This window comes from Ornithorhynchus anatinus, chromosome 9 (genome assembly GCF_004115215.2).
Source record: "Ornithorhynchus anatinus isolate Pmale09 chromosome 9, mOrnAna1.pri.v4, whole genome shotgun sequence".
Taxonomy (NCBI): domain Eukaryota; kingdom Metazoa; phylum Chordata; class Mammalia; order Monotremata; family Ornithorhynchidae; genus Ornithorhynchus; species Ornithorhynchus anatinus.
This window is the reverse complement of record NC_041736.1, coordinates 9,677,264-9,693,114: the sequence shown is the minus strand read 5'-3', so window position 1 is coordinate 9,693,114 and position 15,851 is coordinate 9,677,264. Positions and strand designations below refer to the sequence as shown.

General features: G+C 41.2%; 1 protein-coding gene across 9 annotated transcripts in view; it reads right to left on the bottom strand.

Annotated features, from left to right (window-relative positions):
- PKP4 (plakophilin 4) overlaps positions 1 to 15,851 on the bottom strand; it is a 209,914-nt gene that overhangs the window by 17,220 nt on the left and 176,843 nt on the right. For all 9 annotated transcript variants that reach the window (XM_007671144.3, XM_029072547.2, XM_039913124.1 and 6 more), the window contains 4 exons: positions 2,109 to 2,292; positions 1,357 to 1,474; positions 817 to 1,008; positions 137 to 310 (listed from right to left, as the gene is read on the bottom strand). In XM_007671144.3, coding sequence (XP_007669334.1) covers positions 137 to 310; positions 817 to 1,008; positions 1,357 to 1,474; positions 2,109 to 2,292 — 668 coding nt within the window. The remainder of the gene's footprint in view (positions 1 to 136; positions 311 to 816; positions 1,009 to 1,356; positions 1,475 to 2,108; positions 2,293 to 15,851) is intronic.

Genomic DNA, 15,851 nt, shown 5'->3' with positions numbered 1-15,851 from the left:
TGTGGGTTAAAAATGATCTCCATCATCATAGCTTGTTAAGAATACTCAGGGAGAAAATGAAGGTGGGAGAAATGTCAATACTAAATTCAAAGGAATATCCTAAGAACTACTGTATGTGGAATTTCACAGGTTCTACCTTCCAGTTGCCTGCAGAGAGATTCTGCAGAGATCCTGCAGAACCTTCCAGAGTTGCTGGGTTGGAACTTTCTGCTAGAAGTGTTAGATATGGTTTTACCACGGATGGATGCCACAGCATTTCAACACCTTTAGGAGACTTGGAAAACCCAGGTATAGGGCCAACACCATCCCACTAGAAGAAAAAAAAGAACCAGTTAACTAATAAATAATAATAATGATAATGGTACTTGTTAAGTGCTTGCTAAGTGCCATGCACTGTATTAAGTACTGGGGGTAGATACAAGATAATCAGGTTGGACGCAGTCCCGTCCTACACTGGTTCCCAGTCTCAATCCCCATTTTACAGATGAGGGAATTTAGGCATAGAGAAGTTAAGTGACTTGGCCAAGGTCACACAGCAGACAAGTGGTGGAGCCAGGATTAGACCTCATACGGATTATCGCTATCGTCGTTTTCTACATTCAGCGTGTCATGGGCAGGGAACATGTCTGCTAATTCTTTTGTATTGTACTCTCCCAAGCGCTTGGTACAGTGCTCTGCACATAGTAAGCGCTCAATAAATACCATTGATTAAGATAATAACGTTATCAGCCTTCTTTTCTGCAAGACACATAGTGGTTGTTAACATTAATGATAACAATATAGTTTAATATTTCACGGATAAGTTAATATGCTAACTTGGTCTTCCTGTGGAGTCCTCTTTTTCTTCTTTTTCTTTTTCCCCCAGCAGCTTGGTTCCGAGTCCTTGCTGGGCGATTCTTTCCCTAATAAGTCATCTAGTTCATTGATTCCCAGCATCCGGGCTTGAGGAACCTCGAGTTCTAACCGATAGGATAGATTCCTCAATGTACACACACAGTTCTCCACGGTCTGAAATCCAATAAGTTTAGGAATTAGTATCATCCCAAAGGAAGTAGGTGTCACATAAAACAACACTGAACCAAGTATTTCTTTCTTTTTCAGCACGGATGAAGTCAGACAGAATATCTGAAGGATGACGGATCATTTTAATGTAGAACACAGAATCAGCTGTACAGGGATGATGAATGATAATACTACCATCCTGGAAATTTTTGAGGGATGGCACATGATAAAAAAAGTTCAACAAAATGAAGGATTCAAGAGTTTTGAAGCATTTCTGAATAACAATGAATGTGGTAAGTTTTATGGAAGTGGAGTTGGATTCCTAAACATTATTTAGTTAAAATAGTCACTTACCTTGCTGTCATAATCAGATGTGTTCACACATGTATGGATCACATACAATAAAGAGTCAACAAGCCCATCACAACACCTCATCTGTTTCCGTGCTTCTTCTCCTGCAGAGCTGAGATTCCTATATTGTGGCAGAGGTGAGACTTGTACAGTAAAAAAAAAAACCTACTAATGAATGCATATGAAAATATGTTCAACCTGTAGCTGCACATAAAATGTGAATTTTTTCCACTTTTAATGTATCATTTTTAGGTTTGTTCCTTAAAGTAAACACGAAATCTTCTAAATATTTGCGTTTGCTTTCAAAATTAAAAATGCAAATTATTCAAAACCCAAGTAATTCTTGGTTGAAATTAAATGCAATTCAACACACTGCTTCGAGCCTAAAATTTCTCCTGGAGAAGCAATTGTAGTACTGCATTTTTGTGTTGAGTACACATTTCAAAATTAATAATGAGGATCCTCTTAATATGGAAAATTTTGAAATGTTGAATGTAATCTGAGACAGGAGGCTTTCAGAGTGATTGCAAAATATTTTAAATAGCTATTTAGCAGATGACGTCTTTTAGGACCAAGGCTAGTAATACTGCTTTTATAATGCGAAAACTGAACCCATCCATCTGAATAATGTGACACCAATTCCTGAGTGGATGAAATAACATAATAAAAAAATTTCTATCTCAGATTACATTTAAAGGCCTACTGAATAATTCAATTACCAAATTAACAGAACTAAGAAGAACTCAAGAATTTACCTCAGGCAACCTGTAGTGTTTCGCAGAACTAATGAAGTCTGAAATTTAATTTTATGATCATCATCAAAGGAAGAATTATTCCACCCAGAATGTGGAACGATCACAGTGTTTGTTAAAGTTGATAAAGCATCTCGAATGATTGTCATCTTTACTGCATCACATGAAGACAAGTTCCAAAGGACTCCTAAAAAAGAGAATGGCACCAGACTTTTTAACGATAGGTCATCTTTCAAAGTTTGCAGTTGATGACTAGTTTAATTCACAGCCAACACTCTTGCCCACATTCTCCCTCTGACCTCCCTCTTCATATACGACAGATCACCACTCTCCCAGTTTTCAATGTCTTATTAATCACATTTCCCCCAAGAGACCTTCCCCAACTAAGCCTTCAATTCTCCTACTCCCTTTCCCTTCTGCATCGCCTATGCACTTGTATCTGTATCCTCTCAGGACTTGATATTCACCCCGATTCTCAACCCCACAGCACTTATGTACATATCCATAAGTTATTTTCACATCTGCCTTTCCCTCTAGTCTGTAAGCTCCCTGGGGGCAGGGAACATATCTACCAACTCTGATGTTTGTATTCTCCCAGGTGTTTAGTTCAGTTCTCTGCACATAGTATGTGCTCAGTGAATACCACTGATCAACTAGCTGTGCATTTTTAGTCTGCACAAAATCTAACTGTTGGCCTGATGCTCCCCTGGGTGAATTGTGGGTGGACCTTTAACCATGTTTTGTACCTCAGGTGAGTGACATGAAGGATAGGGGCAGGATTGATGCATATGTTTTAGACGTGGGTAGAGAGTCGCCATAGCTACTAGGCCTGAGTAGCTGGGGACTCAGCAGAGAAAACCAACATGGTATGTGGGATAGCACACTCATCAGCTGATCAGTTAGTCATCAGTTCTCAGGCCCAAGAGCTGCTTTCTAGAGAGCTGGCTAGGAGCTGCCTGGACATTGTCACGTTTGAGACCTAGTTCTTTTGCCAGCAGGGATGGGAGTTCATGTCTCATCGCCAATGATGGGAAGCAGTGTGGCCTAGTGGAATGAGACGGGACCTTGGAGTCACAGGAACTGGATTTTAATCACTTCTCTGCCACTTAGTAGCCGTGCGACCTTGGTTAAGTCACTTAATGTCTATGAGTTTTGGTTTCTTCACCTATAAAATGGGAATTCAATACCTGTTCTCTTTCCCCCTTACACTGTGAGTCCTATATGGGATAGGGACAGTGTCCAACATGATTATCATGTATCTACCCCGTGCTTAGTACAGTGTTTGGTACACATCACGAGCTTGACAAATATTACTATGACTAGTATTTTTGAGAGATGACAGAAAGAAGAGTCAACCTCCTTTTCCCCTTGAAGGGGGTGTGGTGTTACCAAGAAAAGGAAATTAACCTTCCTCATCTCAGCAGCCAGGGGGATAATCTTCTGGCACCTACTGGAGACAAAACAGTCCCTATGCTCCATTCCAGAAACAAGTAGATGCTTTGAATAACTGCTTCCAACCTCACCATCCCAGGGAGCCAAGTTCCCCTGCAAATCCTCACCCTTCCAACCAATCATGGTCTTGAAATTCTTCCTACAAAGCTGTGTGACAAGCACTTGCTACTCTTCACTGAGCCACAGTGCAAACTCCTGCAAATGTCAATGAGACCCAGCTTCAGGTACTTCATTTGAGGGGAGAGCATTCCAAAGTTTCTGTGGCTGCTGTATCCTAAAACCTAAAACTCACTTGCAACTCCACTAGAACTCAGGCCTCCTCATCTTCAAAGCTCTCTTAAAGCCCCCCTCCCCCAGGAAGCTTTCAATCAATCAGTGGTAATTATTGATCACTTACTGTGTGCAGAACACTGAACTAAGCACTTGGGAAAGAACAATACCATAGGGTTGGTAGACATGATTCTTGTTGTCTTAACTCATCAGTGACTCAGAGTACGTATGCATCCATACACTATCAGTATTTTCATTTAATCTGAGATTTTATCCTGACTTTTTTGTTCAACTTCCCGTCTGATCCTTGGCTTTCTTACTGCTCTCACTATTTGTAAATATTATATGTCTGTCTTTTCATTAGATTTTAAGCTCCTGGTGGACAGGGTATGCATGTTTTGCTTCTCTTGGCTTAGCACTTAGCACTTAACAGTACACTGCACCCTGTAGGTACTCAATAAATACAATTAGTCCTAACACTGTTTGCAAAGCAGCATGGGAGTATAAACCTGCTCCTCCACTTGTTTGCTGTGTGACCTTGGGCAAGTCACTTCACTTCTCTGTGCCTCCATTACCTCATCTGTAAAATGGGGATTAAGACTGAAAGCCCTCTGTGGGACAGGGACTGTGTCCAACTATATCTACCCAAGCACATAGTACAGTGACTGGCACATAGAAAGCACTTAAATACCATGACAAAATAAACAAACAAAAAAAATCCATCGGGAAACCTTTCTGAACTCAATGACAAGAGGAAGGGTGGAGGGATGGGGCAAGGACCGCGTGGAAATCCATCTGCCACAAAAACTTTCAGAAAACCCATGAGCACGCCATCAAAATGCAAAAACTGTATGGCTGTAGGTGATCTTTCCAGACTGAAAATCACCAGCCAATTCCAGGCTTAAATGGAGGCCCACATTATGCGTCTGAATTCTGCCCTATTCCAAGCCAGATCAGGAGCAAGGAAGGATTGAAACCCAGAGGGGTGTGGGCACTGCTTCCAGAGTGGGCTGTTGGGAGCTACATTTCCAGCTGAGTGACACACATGCAGCAAGTCCTACAGGAGAGTGCCCCTGAGGGGTAGCACTTGGCTTGGTGTGGGCTCTCTACCATTTGGGCAGTACTCCCCTTGGCCCACTGAGACCAGCCAAGATAGGGAATTGGCCCTATGCTCTGGCTCACGTGTGTTTGTGAGTGCACGATACTTCAGCTAGAAAGCCTTCTTTGTAATAATCTGGCCAATGACACTCTCCCACTGAGGTTACTTATCGATTACAAAACAAGCTTCTATGGTAGAAACCCCAAGTTCTCATTTATTTCTGCTACTTCAAAAGAAAGTGTTCAAAAGAAATCTCAAAAGGACAAACTGAAAGCCTTGGTTTTTGTTCTTCTGCAGACAAAAGGTGCAGTGAGTCAATTTTATCATCAGGCTGGAACATCGTATTCTAAACTTAATGTTATACTTCACGGCAAGAACAAAGACTAAAATGTTCGGTATTCACTGAACCAACCATTTCCATAGCCATGAAACCTCTCTGAAGTAAATGGGTTTTTTGTTTGTCTGTTCCTCCCCACCACCTTGTCCCCTCCCCCCCCATGAAGTAAATGTGTTTTGATCTCCCCATCCTGGTTCCTGGCTTGACATTCAAGTTACAGAAAGTCAAAATTGTAGCTTATATTGATCAGTGGGGCAGGCTGAAAAACGTTCAATTGACATGTAAAGCATTAGAGGAGAAGTGACCAGCCTGACTTCTCCACTTGGCCTGGAGAAGAGCACTGCAGCTAAGCTAATAAGGCTGATAATGACTGTCCTCTCCCTACATCACTGAAGTAGCAGTTAAATCATGTCCTCTCCACCTCTGCTGACTGGAGCTACCTTTTAAGGATCAGTCAAAATGCAGTTAAGGCAGGAGTAAGCAGAAAAAACATCAGTCAAGTGGTTGAGGAAATGAGGAAGAGCAAACCTAAGCTTCCGCATCAACAAGAGTAGTGTGGCCTAGTGGGTAAAGCATGGACCTGAGAGTCAGAAGGACCTGGGTTCTATTCCTGACTTTGCCACTTGTCTGCTGTCTGACCCTGGGTAAGTCATTTAAGTGCCGCAGTTACCTTATCCGTAAAAATGAGGATTAAGACTGTGAACCCTATGTGAGACTGGGAGTGTGTCTAACCTACTTAGCTTGTATCTACCCCAGCATTTAGTAAAGTGCCTGGCATATAGTAAATACTTAAATACCATTTAAAAACAAAAACAGATAAAGCTCTCAAAACACATTGAGAATGTTTCAGCAGGATTCACAACTAGCTCCTGCCCCCAAACAGACAGTTGAAAAGGTCAAATAAACTATCATTTGGTCTAAAAACTATATGAAGTATATGATTTAAAGGTATTTGCAACTCGCATCAATGACCGAGAATAAGCAAAATGAATTTAGATTAGAATTTGGTGGCAACACAAAAACACAACAACCACAGAAAATAGAGCTACCGTTTTCTCACAGAAAAAAATATACACATAATTACTTAAAAATTTAATACTGCTAGGTGAGTGACAAAAAATTATTCCTAAAAAGGAAGAATAAAAGAGCACTTCAAATCCTATTTTACACATAGTTCACACCACTGATCAATTTAATAATCACAACTAGCAACACCTTTTCCTTTCATGAGGTTACATATGTTTCAAAAATGTTTTGTTCATCTATGTAAAAACACAACAATAATTTTGAGAGATCAAAGCAGTGCTTAGAAGTGCAAGTTATGATAACCACGGACCAGAATATTCAGTGTACAAATATTAGGGTCAGTGTCGGAATGCATCAGAATAAGTTTAATGTCTCTCACCTGTAGCTTCAACTCAGGTCACTTTCCCTTTCCAAGTGAAACACAATTTATGTAAAACCTCCGTTACCCTGAAACCTGTAGTCTCTACGATTCCCAAGGTGATCCCAAACTATGCATATGAAGGCACAGGGCTTTCATAAAAACAGGATCCTGGTTTTAAAAATTGGCTAGATTTGCTTTGTTATTGTGGAACTCACTTGTGATTGCTTAGAGTTTCCCTGTTCTATGTTTTGGCCTCCAGCTCTGTTTTACTTAAAAAGGATGCCAGGAATATACTTTTCCTTGTCTGCAGTATCGACCATCGGCTTTAGCCTCCAAATCTATCCTGGTTCCCCAAAGTCGTCTGCAATACGCTAAGCACCATGGTCTACCTCCAGACCACCTATCAGGTCCCCTAATACCCAGATCCCCTTTAATCAATCAAAGGTATTTACTAAGCACTTACTCTGTGCAGAGCACTGTGCTAAGCACTTGGAAGAGTACAATATCACAGAGTTGGGAGATGCGTTCCCTGCCCACAAGGACTTTACAGTCTAGAGTGGGAGACAGACATTAAAATAAACTACAATATGTACATAAGTACTGTAGGCTGATCTTATATGCCTATTTTAGGCAGAGCTACAAAATGGGTGAAAATAATTTAAACTTGTCAAATATATGAGCCTAGATAATAATGATAAATATTGGCAAAAAAGATTTGGCCTTGAAATGGAAGTTCACTTATGGTATTTACCAAACAAAGAGATGCAGCCAACAATAAGGCACCTGTTTTTTTAGATAGCTGAGTATGTAAATTGATAAGTGCAATATTCTACCAGGAGGGTGTGAGTGCAAAACCTTCCTGGAGTTAATGCTATAGATACAATAGGCAAATCAGATGATTTCCATTCTTTCCCTTTCTAGAAACAAATAGACAATGATAAAGAAAACTTTTTGGATTCTTTCAGGGCAGCAATTGTGAGTCTTGTTTTGGAAGCAAAGAGAAGATGAGTCAGATACTTGGAAAATAAAGGAAATTAAATTGTTCCTTCTCTAGGGGTGTGCCAGCTTCCGGGGTGTAGCTGGCAGTCTCAAAACCTGTATATGAATACTTATCTGCTATTACATCTTCTACACTTACACTTTACAGGGATACATAAGGTTTAATGAACTAAAACATGCCCCCAGGCGAAGCTACAGAACAGCACAGCTGAAAATCAAAGTATTACTGTGTTCAAAATGACTCTCGAGTGTAAACTAACAATGGACTGTGATTAGCAGTTTCCGTACGATGGCTCCCACTGAAGATGGTTCAGATGGAATCCAACCCATGGGGATCATTGGGATTAAACTGACTGGATGGGCAGTGGGAGAAGAGGCTGCTATCCTGTCCAAAAGTCGATCAATCAATAGTATTTACTGAGCACCCACTGTGATAAGCTCTTAGGAGAGTACAGTAGAACTAGTGTATGTCATCCCCACTGTCAAGGTGCTGAAACTTGAGAAAAGGAGCTTTACAACACTACCTTCCATCCCTTCGTTGTGCTTCCCTGGTACTTAGTACAGTGTGTTTCATTCAGTAGGTGCTCAATAAACACCACTACACTCCAACTGCCTTCAAAATTCTTTCTCAAGGCTCTGGCTGAGACAGACTAGAGAAGAGTGTTGCTCATTTCAATGTTGTTTTTCATTTATTGGCTTATTTATACCCAGCTTCACTGCATCATCTTCTGACTATTCAATCTGGTTCAGAGAATAGCTTAAAGACAAAAGTGTACACCATGGGAAATCAGACTGGAAACTGTATTGGAGCAAGATTGTTTTAGGTGGATTATGCCCTTCTATCTCTTGCATTTATTAGTCAACTCATTTCATCTAGAAATAGTGGTTATACTCTCTCTTTTCTTGCATGGAAATTTTACTCTGACAGATGGCTGACCTACAAGAGATCTGTATGTAATCTCCTCTGAGACTCACCACTTCATTACCTCAATCTGCTCAGCTCTCAGCAGCATGAAACCTCAAAATATAAGTTCATCTCCCACTCTTAAGGTTGGAGCTCTTCATGCTTGTCAGCAAATACATTTCAAAATACTTGCCAGGCAAAGTGAATAAAAATAATATTTCTAAGCAAACTAAAAAAAGAAGCACGTGGCCAAGGAAAGCTTGAGTAACCATAATTCTATTTTTTCTTAACTGTTATTACTCAAAGTTGATCTTGATGGAGTCCACACAACATTTTCAAATCCTGTGCTGCTTAGAACTATAATAAGAAAAAGAATAGGGAAAAGAAATTGGACAATGTGCTCACATTAGTTGATGGTTTTGGAAAGGGGTTGTATCATATTGTACTCTTCTAAGTGCTTAGTACAGTGCTCTTATCATTACAAAAAAAGCACATCATTCGACCTTTCCAGGTAAGCAACTAGGATGTCATTCTTGATTCTCCACTGTCTTTCAGTGTTAGCATTCAATCAAATTTTAAATCCTGCTGCTATCTCCTCCACAAATCCCAAGTCCACCCTTTCCTCTCCATCCAAATAGCCATCTCTCTGGTTCAAGCGCTTGTGATCTCATATATTAGACTACTGCACTGGCCTACTCAATGGTCCTCTAGCCTCTGACCTCTCTCTCACTTCAGCCCACACTCCTTCAATGGCCACCTATTTCTCTTTGCATCAAGCAGAGACTTCTTACCACTGGCTTCAGGGTCCCCCACCAGGCTTTCCAACTTACTTTTAGCTCTCTTCTCCGTACTTACTAATTTTCATTTTTGCTTCTCCAAGTCCACCTAATTCTACCTACTTCCTAACTCCTCCTTCTGTGATCTCTTGCTCACATATTTTCTCTGTCTGGAACTCTATGACCACAGAATTGCTGACCCCATCTTCACAGCCCTCCAAAAAAATCCCACCCCCTCCAGGAAGCCCCCTAAGATGGATTCCCAACATCCCAAGTCATATCAATCTAACAGACACCTTTAGCACTTGTGTATTTAACACGTGTATTCAAATGTACATTAAATCATTTACTCAGACATTTCAACCTGACATACTCTCATAGCTTCCTTCATTCCTCCTCCTCCTCCCTTTATTTGTAAATCAAATATTTGCTGGTCCCCTGCATTAGATTGGAATCCTTCTGAAAGCAGGCAATATGACTTTTACTTCTGGTGTACTCTTCCAAGCAGCCAGTATAGTGCTCTTCATCCAGGAGAGATGCTCAATAATCACATCGGACTGAAAATATTAGGAATGTTTGGCTTGCTGTTACCTGAGTTGGTTCTGAAGTAACACTTCAGTGTTATATTTATTCCTTTTTCATCATTTCAAATATTTTAACATTCACTGTTGGTTATAAAATACAGAAACCACTTTCCATCAAAACTATGTTCCTCCACACCTTGTAAAAAATGGCTTATTAGCATATACTGGTTTGAGAAGCAGTGTGGCTAAGAGGTTGGAGCATGAGACTGCGAGTTAAAGGGCCTGATTTCTAATCTCGGCTCTGCCACTTGCTGGCAGTGTGACCCTGGGCAAGTCACCTACCTTTTCTGTGCCTCAGTTTCCTCATCTATAAAATGGGGATTAAATACCTGTTCTCCTTCCCTCTTAGACCGTGAGCCTGATGAAGGACAGAGATTGTGTTCAACCTGATTATCTTGTATCTACTCCAGCACTTAGTACAGTGTCTGGTGTATTGTAAGTACCATTATTACTAATATTATTAAGTGTATTATTATAGATAGCTGGTGTTCCAACTACTATTAGAGGAGGGAATGGTGGTGAAAGGGATACATACTTTGGAGGCTCATTAGACCAAAGATAAATTATCTCTTTCAGTATAAGTAACTCAGTACCTTACCTACCAATGGGAGCAAAATTTTCTATTAATGGGAAAAGGAACTGTGGATGGTTGCTAAAACGAATCAGTACTAGATGACTTTGTCAACAGAGTGTGCGTACCTTTCCAAATTACCCCCCCAAAATAATGGAGTTCACTTTGCTCATATTTTGAAAAACATTAAAGTTGAGGGAAGATGATGGGGCTGGGGAGGAGGGAGAATAATAATAATAATGTTGGTATCTTTTAAGCATTTTCTATGTGCCAAGCACTGTTCTAAGCGCTGGGGCAGATCAAGATGATCAGGTTGTCCCACGTAGGGCTCACAGCCTTCAACCCCATTTTACAGATGAGGTAACTGAGGCACAGAGAAGGTAAATGACTTGCTCTAGGTCACACAGCTGACAAGCGGCAGAGCCAGGATTAGAACCCATGACCTCTGATCCCCAAGCCTGGCCTCTTTCCACTGAGTCATCCTGCTTCTCGTGAAGGGAGGAGGGTGTGACTTTCCTACCACTATGAGAGGAGATCTGCCCCAGATTTAATACTGGGGCCTTTTACAGGTGGCAGGAGACACTACAGCCCCCCAACTCCAGATGGGGATGATGGAGATCCAGCCGGGCCACTCAACCGAAATACCCGGCCCTGGGCTATGATACTTGCCACGTGCCAGATCGCGATGGTGGCCCCGTGAGCCTTCCCCAGTTGGAGCCATCCCGGACTAGATGACACTTACTTAGGCCCAACCCCTTCCAAATTTAATGATGATGAAACTGGTTCTCCTGAACTGGCTCATGACCAAACCCAAAACATTGACCTGCATTTCCCTCTAGTTTGATTGTTATCCTTTGGATATGAATATTTCTAGTAGGAAATCACCTTAGTTGAAATTCATGGTTTAGCTGCTCCATGTGAATGGGTTTTTAAAGTCCTATGGAAGAACCATGCCAATAAAACTTAATATGGTTCTTCAGTTTCCTGCCTAAAATGACCAATTCCTCTATAAAGTAGACTCTAATGCATGGTGATTTCATTTTCCAAAAATTCAGTGTTATTACAGTGAAAAATGGGATTCTTCCTATTGTGCAGCCATGCATGCAGTTAGGTTCCCAGGACAAAGCCTTTGTTTCATAGGCCAGTGAAAACTGAACGGGATAATGGAAGCTGAAGGTGTTACCTGATTTACTATTTCCTGAGGGCTCACAGAACTAGGGCTGTCAGCTTCAGGATAAAAGGGAAAAAGCCTGCCACTGAATCCATTAGCAAAAGTGGATCATTTTGGTGTCCTTCCATCCCTCTGCTAGACAAACCCTTTGCTCCTTGCCTTTATTTTCAACCTATCTATTTTTGGTGCACACATCTGAGACTGCACAAACCCCTGAACCACGAGGAACGAGGCCACGAAACCCTAGGCCGTGGCTTATGATAGAACGTGCTGCTGATCTTGTTCCTCTGCCCACCACCCGCTGACTCGGGGCGAAAGACTCAGAATATAATGAAATGGGGGTGGAAATAGCACCAATTTTGGGAAGAAACTCCAGGGTTGTGGAAGCATAACTTTTCTTCAGACACAGAGAATGGTAAAAACCCAGATAGGATATCTTCATCTAGCTCTGATAACTCTGATGCTTCTTGTCAGCTCTGTCCCTTCCTTCCTCTACTCTGAGACAATCCCATCCCATCTTCTTTTCCCTCTATGTTCCCTGCCTCCCCTCCCATCTTGGAGGCTGAGCCAATTGGGAGACCATGAAGAGGTGCAATAGAGCTAAGGATGCCAGAAGAAGAGAGACCGATGGCTGTTACTGCTATCAAAAATGCCTAGCTATAATAGCTTCTGCCGCTACACTCCCCCCACTCCCAATCCCCGCCATTCACTCTTTCAATCATATTTACTGAGCGCTTATTACATGCAGAGCACTGTACTAAGCGCTTGAGAGATCATCCTCATCACTCACCATGGAGAAGTGGCCTTGGTGCCACTCCCAATAAGTGGAAAAGGTGAGTTGGGGACAAACAGTGTATAAAAGTTGCAAATTGTTATTGTTACATAATGCTCAAAGAATAGCGCTGAAAACCCAAGCATTATTCTTAGTTTTGCAATATATGTGTCTCGAACGGCATAGATTATTCATGGTCTGATGAATTTCATGCAGATCAGCCAACATGTCAGGAGACAAATTCAAACAGCCATGCACCCAGTATGCAAACCAATATGGTAGTGTTTGTTAAGTGCCTACTACTTTCCAGGCACTAAGCGCTGGGGTGGATATAAGCAAACTGGGTTGGACACAGTCTCTGTCCCACATGGGGGTCACAGTCTCAATCTCCATTTTACAGATGAGGTAGTCGAAGCACAGAAGTGAAGTGACTTGCCCATGGTTATACAGCAGAGAAGTGGCAGGATTAGAACCCAGGTCCCTCTGACTCCCAGGCCCGTGCTCTATCTACTACGCCATGTTGCTTCTGCCATAATCTGTGACAGAATATTTTCCTGTCTCGCTAGCTAAAATCAAAAATAATTTTGGATGTGTTAACAATGAAGCATTCTGTTTCAATACTAACAGTGACGACATTAGATGCTCTGCATCTGCAGGACAGTTTTTTCACTTGGTTTGCAAAATGCACGACACCCAATCAGATATACAGGATTAACTGATACTGAAATCATAGTAACCTAGGTCTCTTTGAGACCTCTCAATACTGTATGAAAGCTCTGGAGATTTAAAGCATGGCCAGTCACACTAAGGATGTTAAGGAGACATGGCTCAAAGCTGATGACCTCATTTCTGATAAATTCACACGGTGATTTCTACACCTTTAAGCATCCATTCTTTGAGGCATCATGCTGAAATGCTTTGACAACACATTTCTTTATTTTCACAGGCTTAGGTTTCCAGACTATGGATATCATCTAAATGTTAAAATAAGGTAGGCCTTACTTTAGTTTGAGTGTGAACCATGCTATGGGACTCAGCATCTGTCACTGAAATAATCCAGAACAAAATGTCTCTTCTTCCCTGATCAGTGCTAAGCAAGGCAGAAACAAATCATTGTTGTATATATTACTTCGTGGGTGAATTCACAAACATGCTGTGACTGAACCTAGTCATCCAAGGAAAAGCGGTACAGCAATATTTTCCCTTCTATCCCATTTAAAACTCCTCTTGGGTTTTTTCTATCACAGATAAACCACATAGAGAGAAGCAGTGTGACCTAGTGGATAAAGCACGGGCCTGGGAGTTAGAAGGACCTGGGATCTAATTCAGGCTCCGCCTCATCTGCTGTGTGACCGTGGGTCAGTCACTTAACTTCTTTGTGCCTCAATTACCTCATCTGTAAAATGGGGATTAAGAATGTGAGCCCCATGTAGGACATGGACTCTGTCCAACCTGATTTCCTTTTATCTACCCCAGCACTTAGTATAGTGCCTGGAGCATGGTAAGCACATAACAAATACCATAAAAAAATTCCATATTGAACAGGTACTGCAACAAGGTTTTCAATGCTTGAATATCTATCCATTACAATAACTGTTCCTTAGTGGTTCTTAGTTTCGTATTACTTGCGCCTAGATTACTCATGATGTGCTGGATTTCATGCAGATCAGTCAGCATGTTAGGAGAAAAATTAAACAGCTTTGCACAGAAACATTAGATGGAGATGATAGCCAGGATTTTCCCGTTAGCAACCCTTGTTAGCCAATCAAATGACAGCAGTGAAAACCATTTTCCCCTTTTGGACTAGGAGGGTCATTCAAGTATTATTGGAAAAATTTGGAAGCTGGTACATAAAACCACAAGTGCATGACAGTTCAATTCAACTACATCTTTAATTCAACTACTGCTATCCTCAATATCACCCATCGCTTTTGCCTCCGATTTCTCTCCTTCCATTCCTGCATCTCACAGTGTTAGAAGCAAAAAGACAATTCTAAAAGCTAGAGTGATCCCAAAACAAATCTATTTGTAGAATACATTTCTGATGGCTGCCACTGATTCTGAGGTAGTAAAATGTCATCTGATTCATGAAAAGAGAAGAACAAAAGTTAGGATGACTTCTACTCTGCCTCGAGACACAGGCTTCTCATTCACTCTAATAATCCAGCAGCAGACAAAACATCCAGGCTCATCCAACATATTACTACGCTGCTATGAATTTTATACTCTACATCTACACGAGCTTCTTCTGAGACACTCAAGGCAAGGCACAAAGTTGAGAAATCTTCCCTTTGGATTGTAACTGATTTTCCCAGAGTGCTCTTGAACATACCAGAACAATGGAGCCAAACTGGAAAAACTGAAAACTGATCAGGAAGTAGAAGTGATACAAGGGTACACTAAAACATAGCTTAAAGCAATGCATTAACTCCTGTGCCCCTTACACAATGGCAACAAGCAAATCACAGACACCAAGCAGCTAGGAAGGACTGGCTGAATTACATAAAAGATACAATTCTGTCTCATAGGCTCACAGCATCTTGGTTTTGCAAGCATTTGGCAAAGTAATCATGAAGTGAATGCACTTGTGGATTGGTGTTTACAGTGATTTTTGTCATTTCCAAAACAGTAATGAAATTATTGAGTGTGAAAAGGGCTTTTCGCCTTCAGGGTAAACAAACATTTCAGCACCCTGTTATGTGATTAGAGAGGCATGTCCAATTGCTGTATTAAAATGTAAACTAATAAGTGTAACTTAATAAAATACCTCTCCTCATTCAAAATCAGACTTCCCTTTAAATGCCTAGGTGGGAAACTCAAACCACTTCACACTGAATTCCTTTCTTTAGTGGTTTTCCCAGATATTCTTCATATCTTTGGTTGTTTCAATCTCTAGACAGATGATTTTGAATCTCGTACTTAGGTCTGAGTCGAAGCAGGGAGAATAAGGTAGTTTGTACTAGCACATTAGAAAAGTCCAGTAAGTTCTTCAAATCTGTCTTGCTCATGGCAGCAGAGTGAGATAATCCTTCTTTTTTTATGGTATTTGCTAGGCACTTAACTCTGAGTCAGGCACTGTATTAAATACTAGGGTAAATACAGCTATTCAAGATGGTGATGGTCCCTGTTCCACAGTCTTAATCCCCATTTTACCGATGAGGGAACTGAGGCATAGAGAGGGGAAGTGATTTGTTTAAGGTCACACATCAGACAAATGGCGGAGCCAGGATTAGAACCCAGATCCTTCTGTCTCCCAGGCCCATGCTCTAACCACAAGGTCAGAGCTTTGCTGTTCGACTGCAAAACCCTAGAGGAGGATAAACAACATGCTGTAATTAAACATTTCTACACTAGCACACTGTGAGGTAATAATAGGCAGGGAATATATCTAACTGTTGTATTATACTCTCCCAAGTGCTTAGAA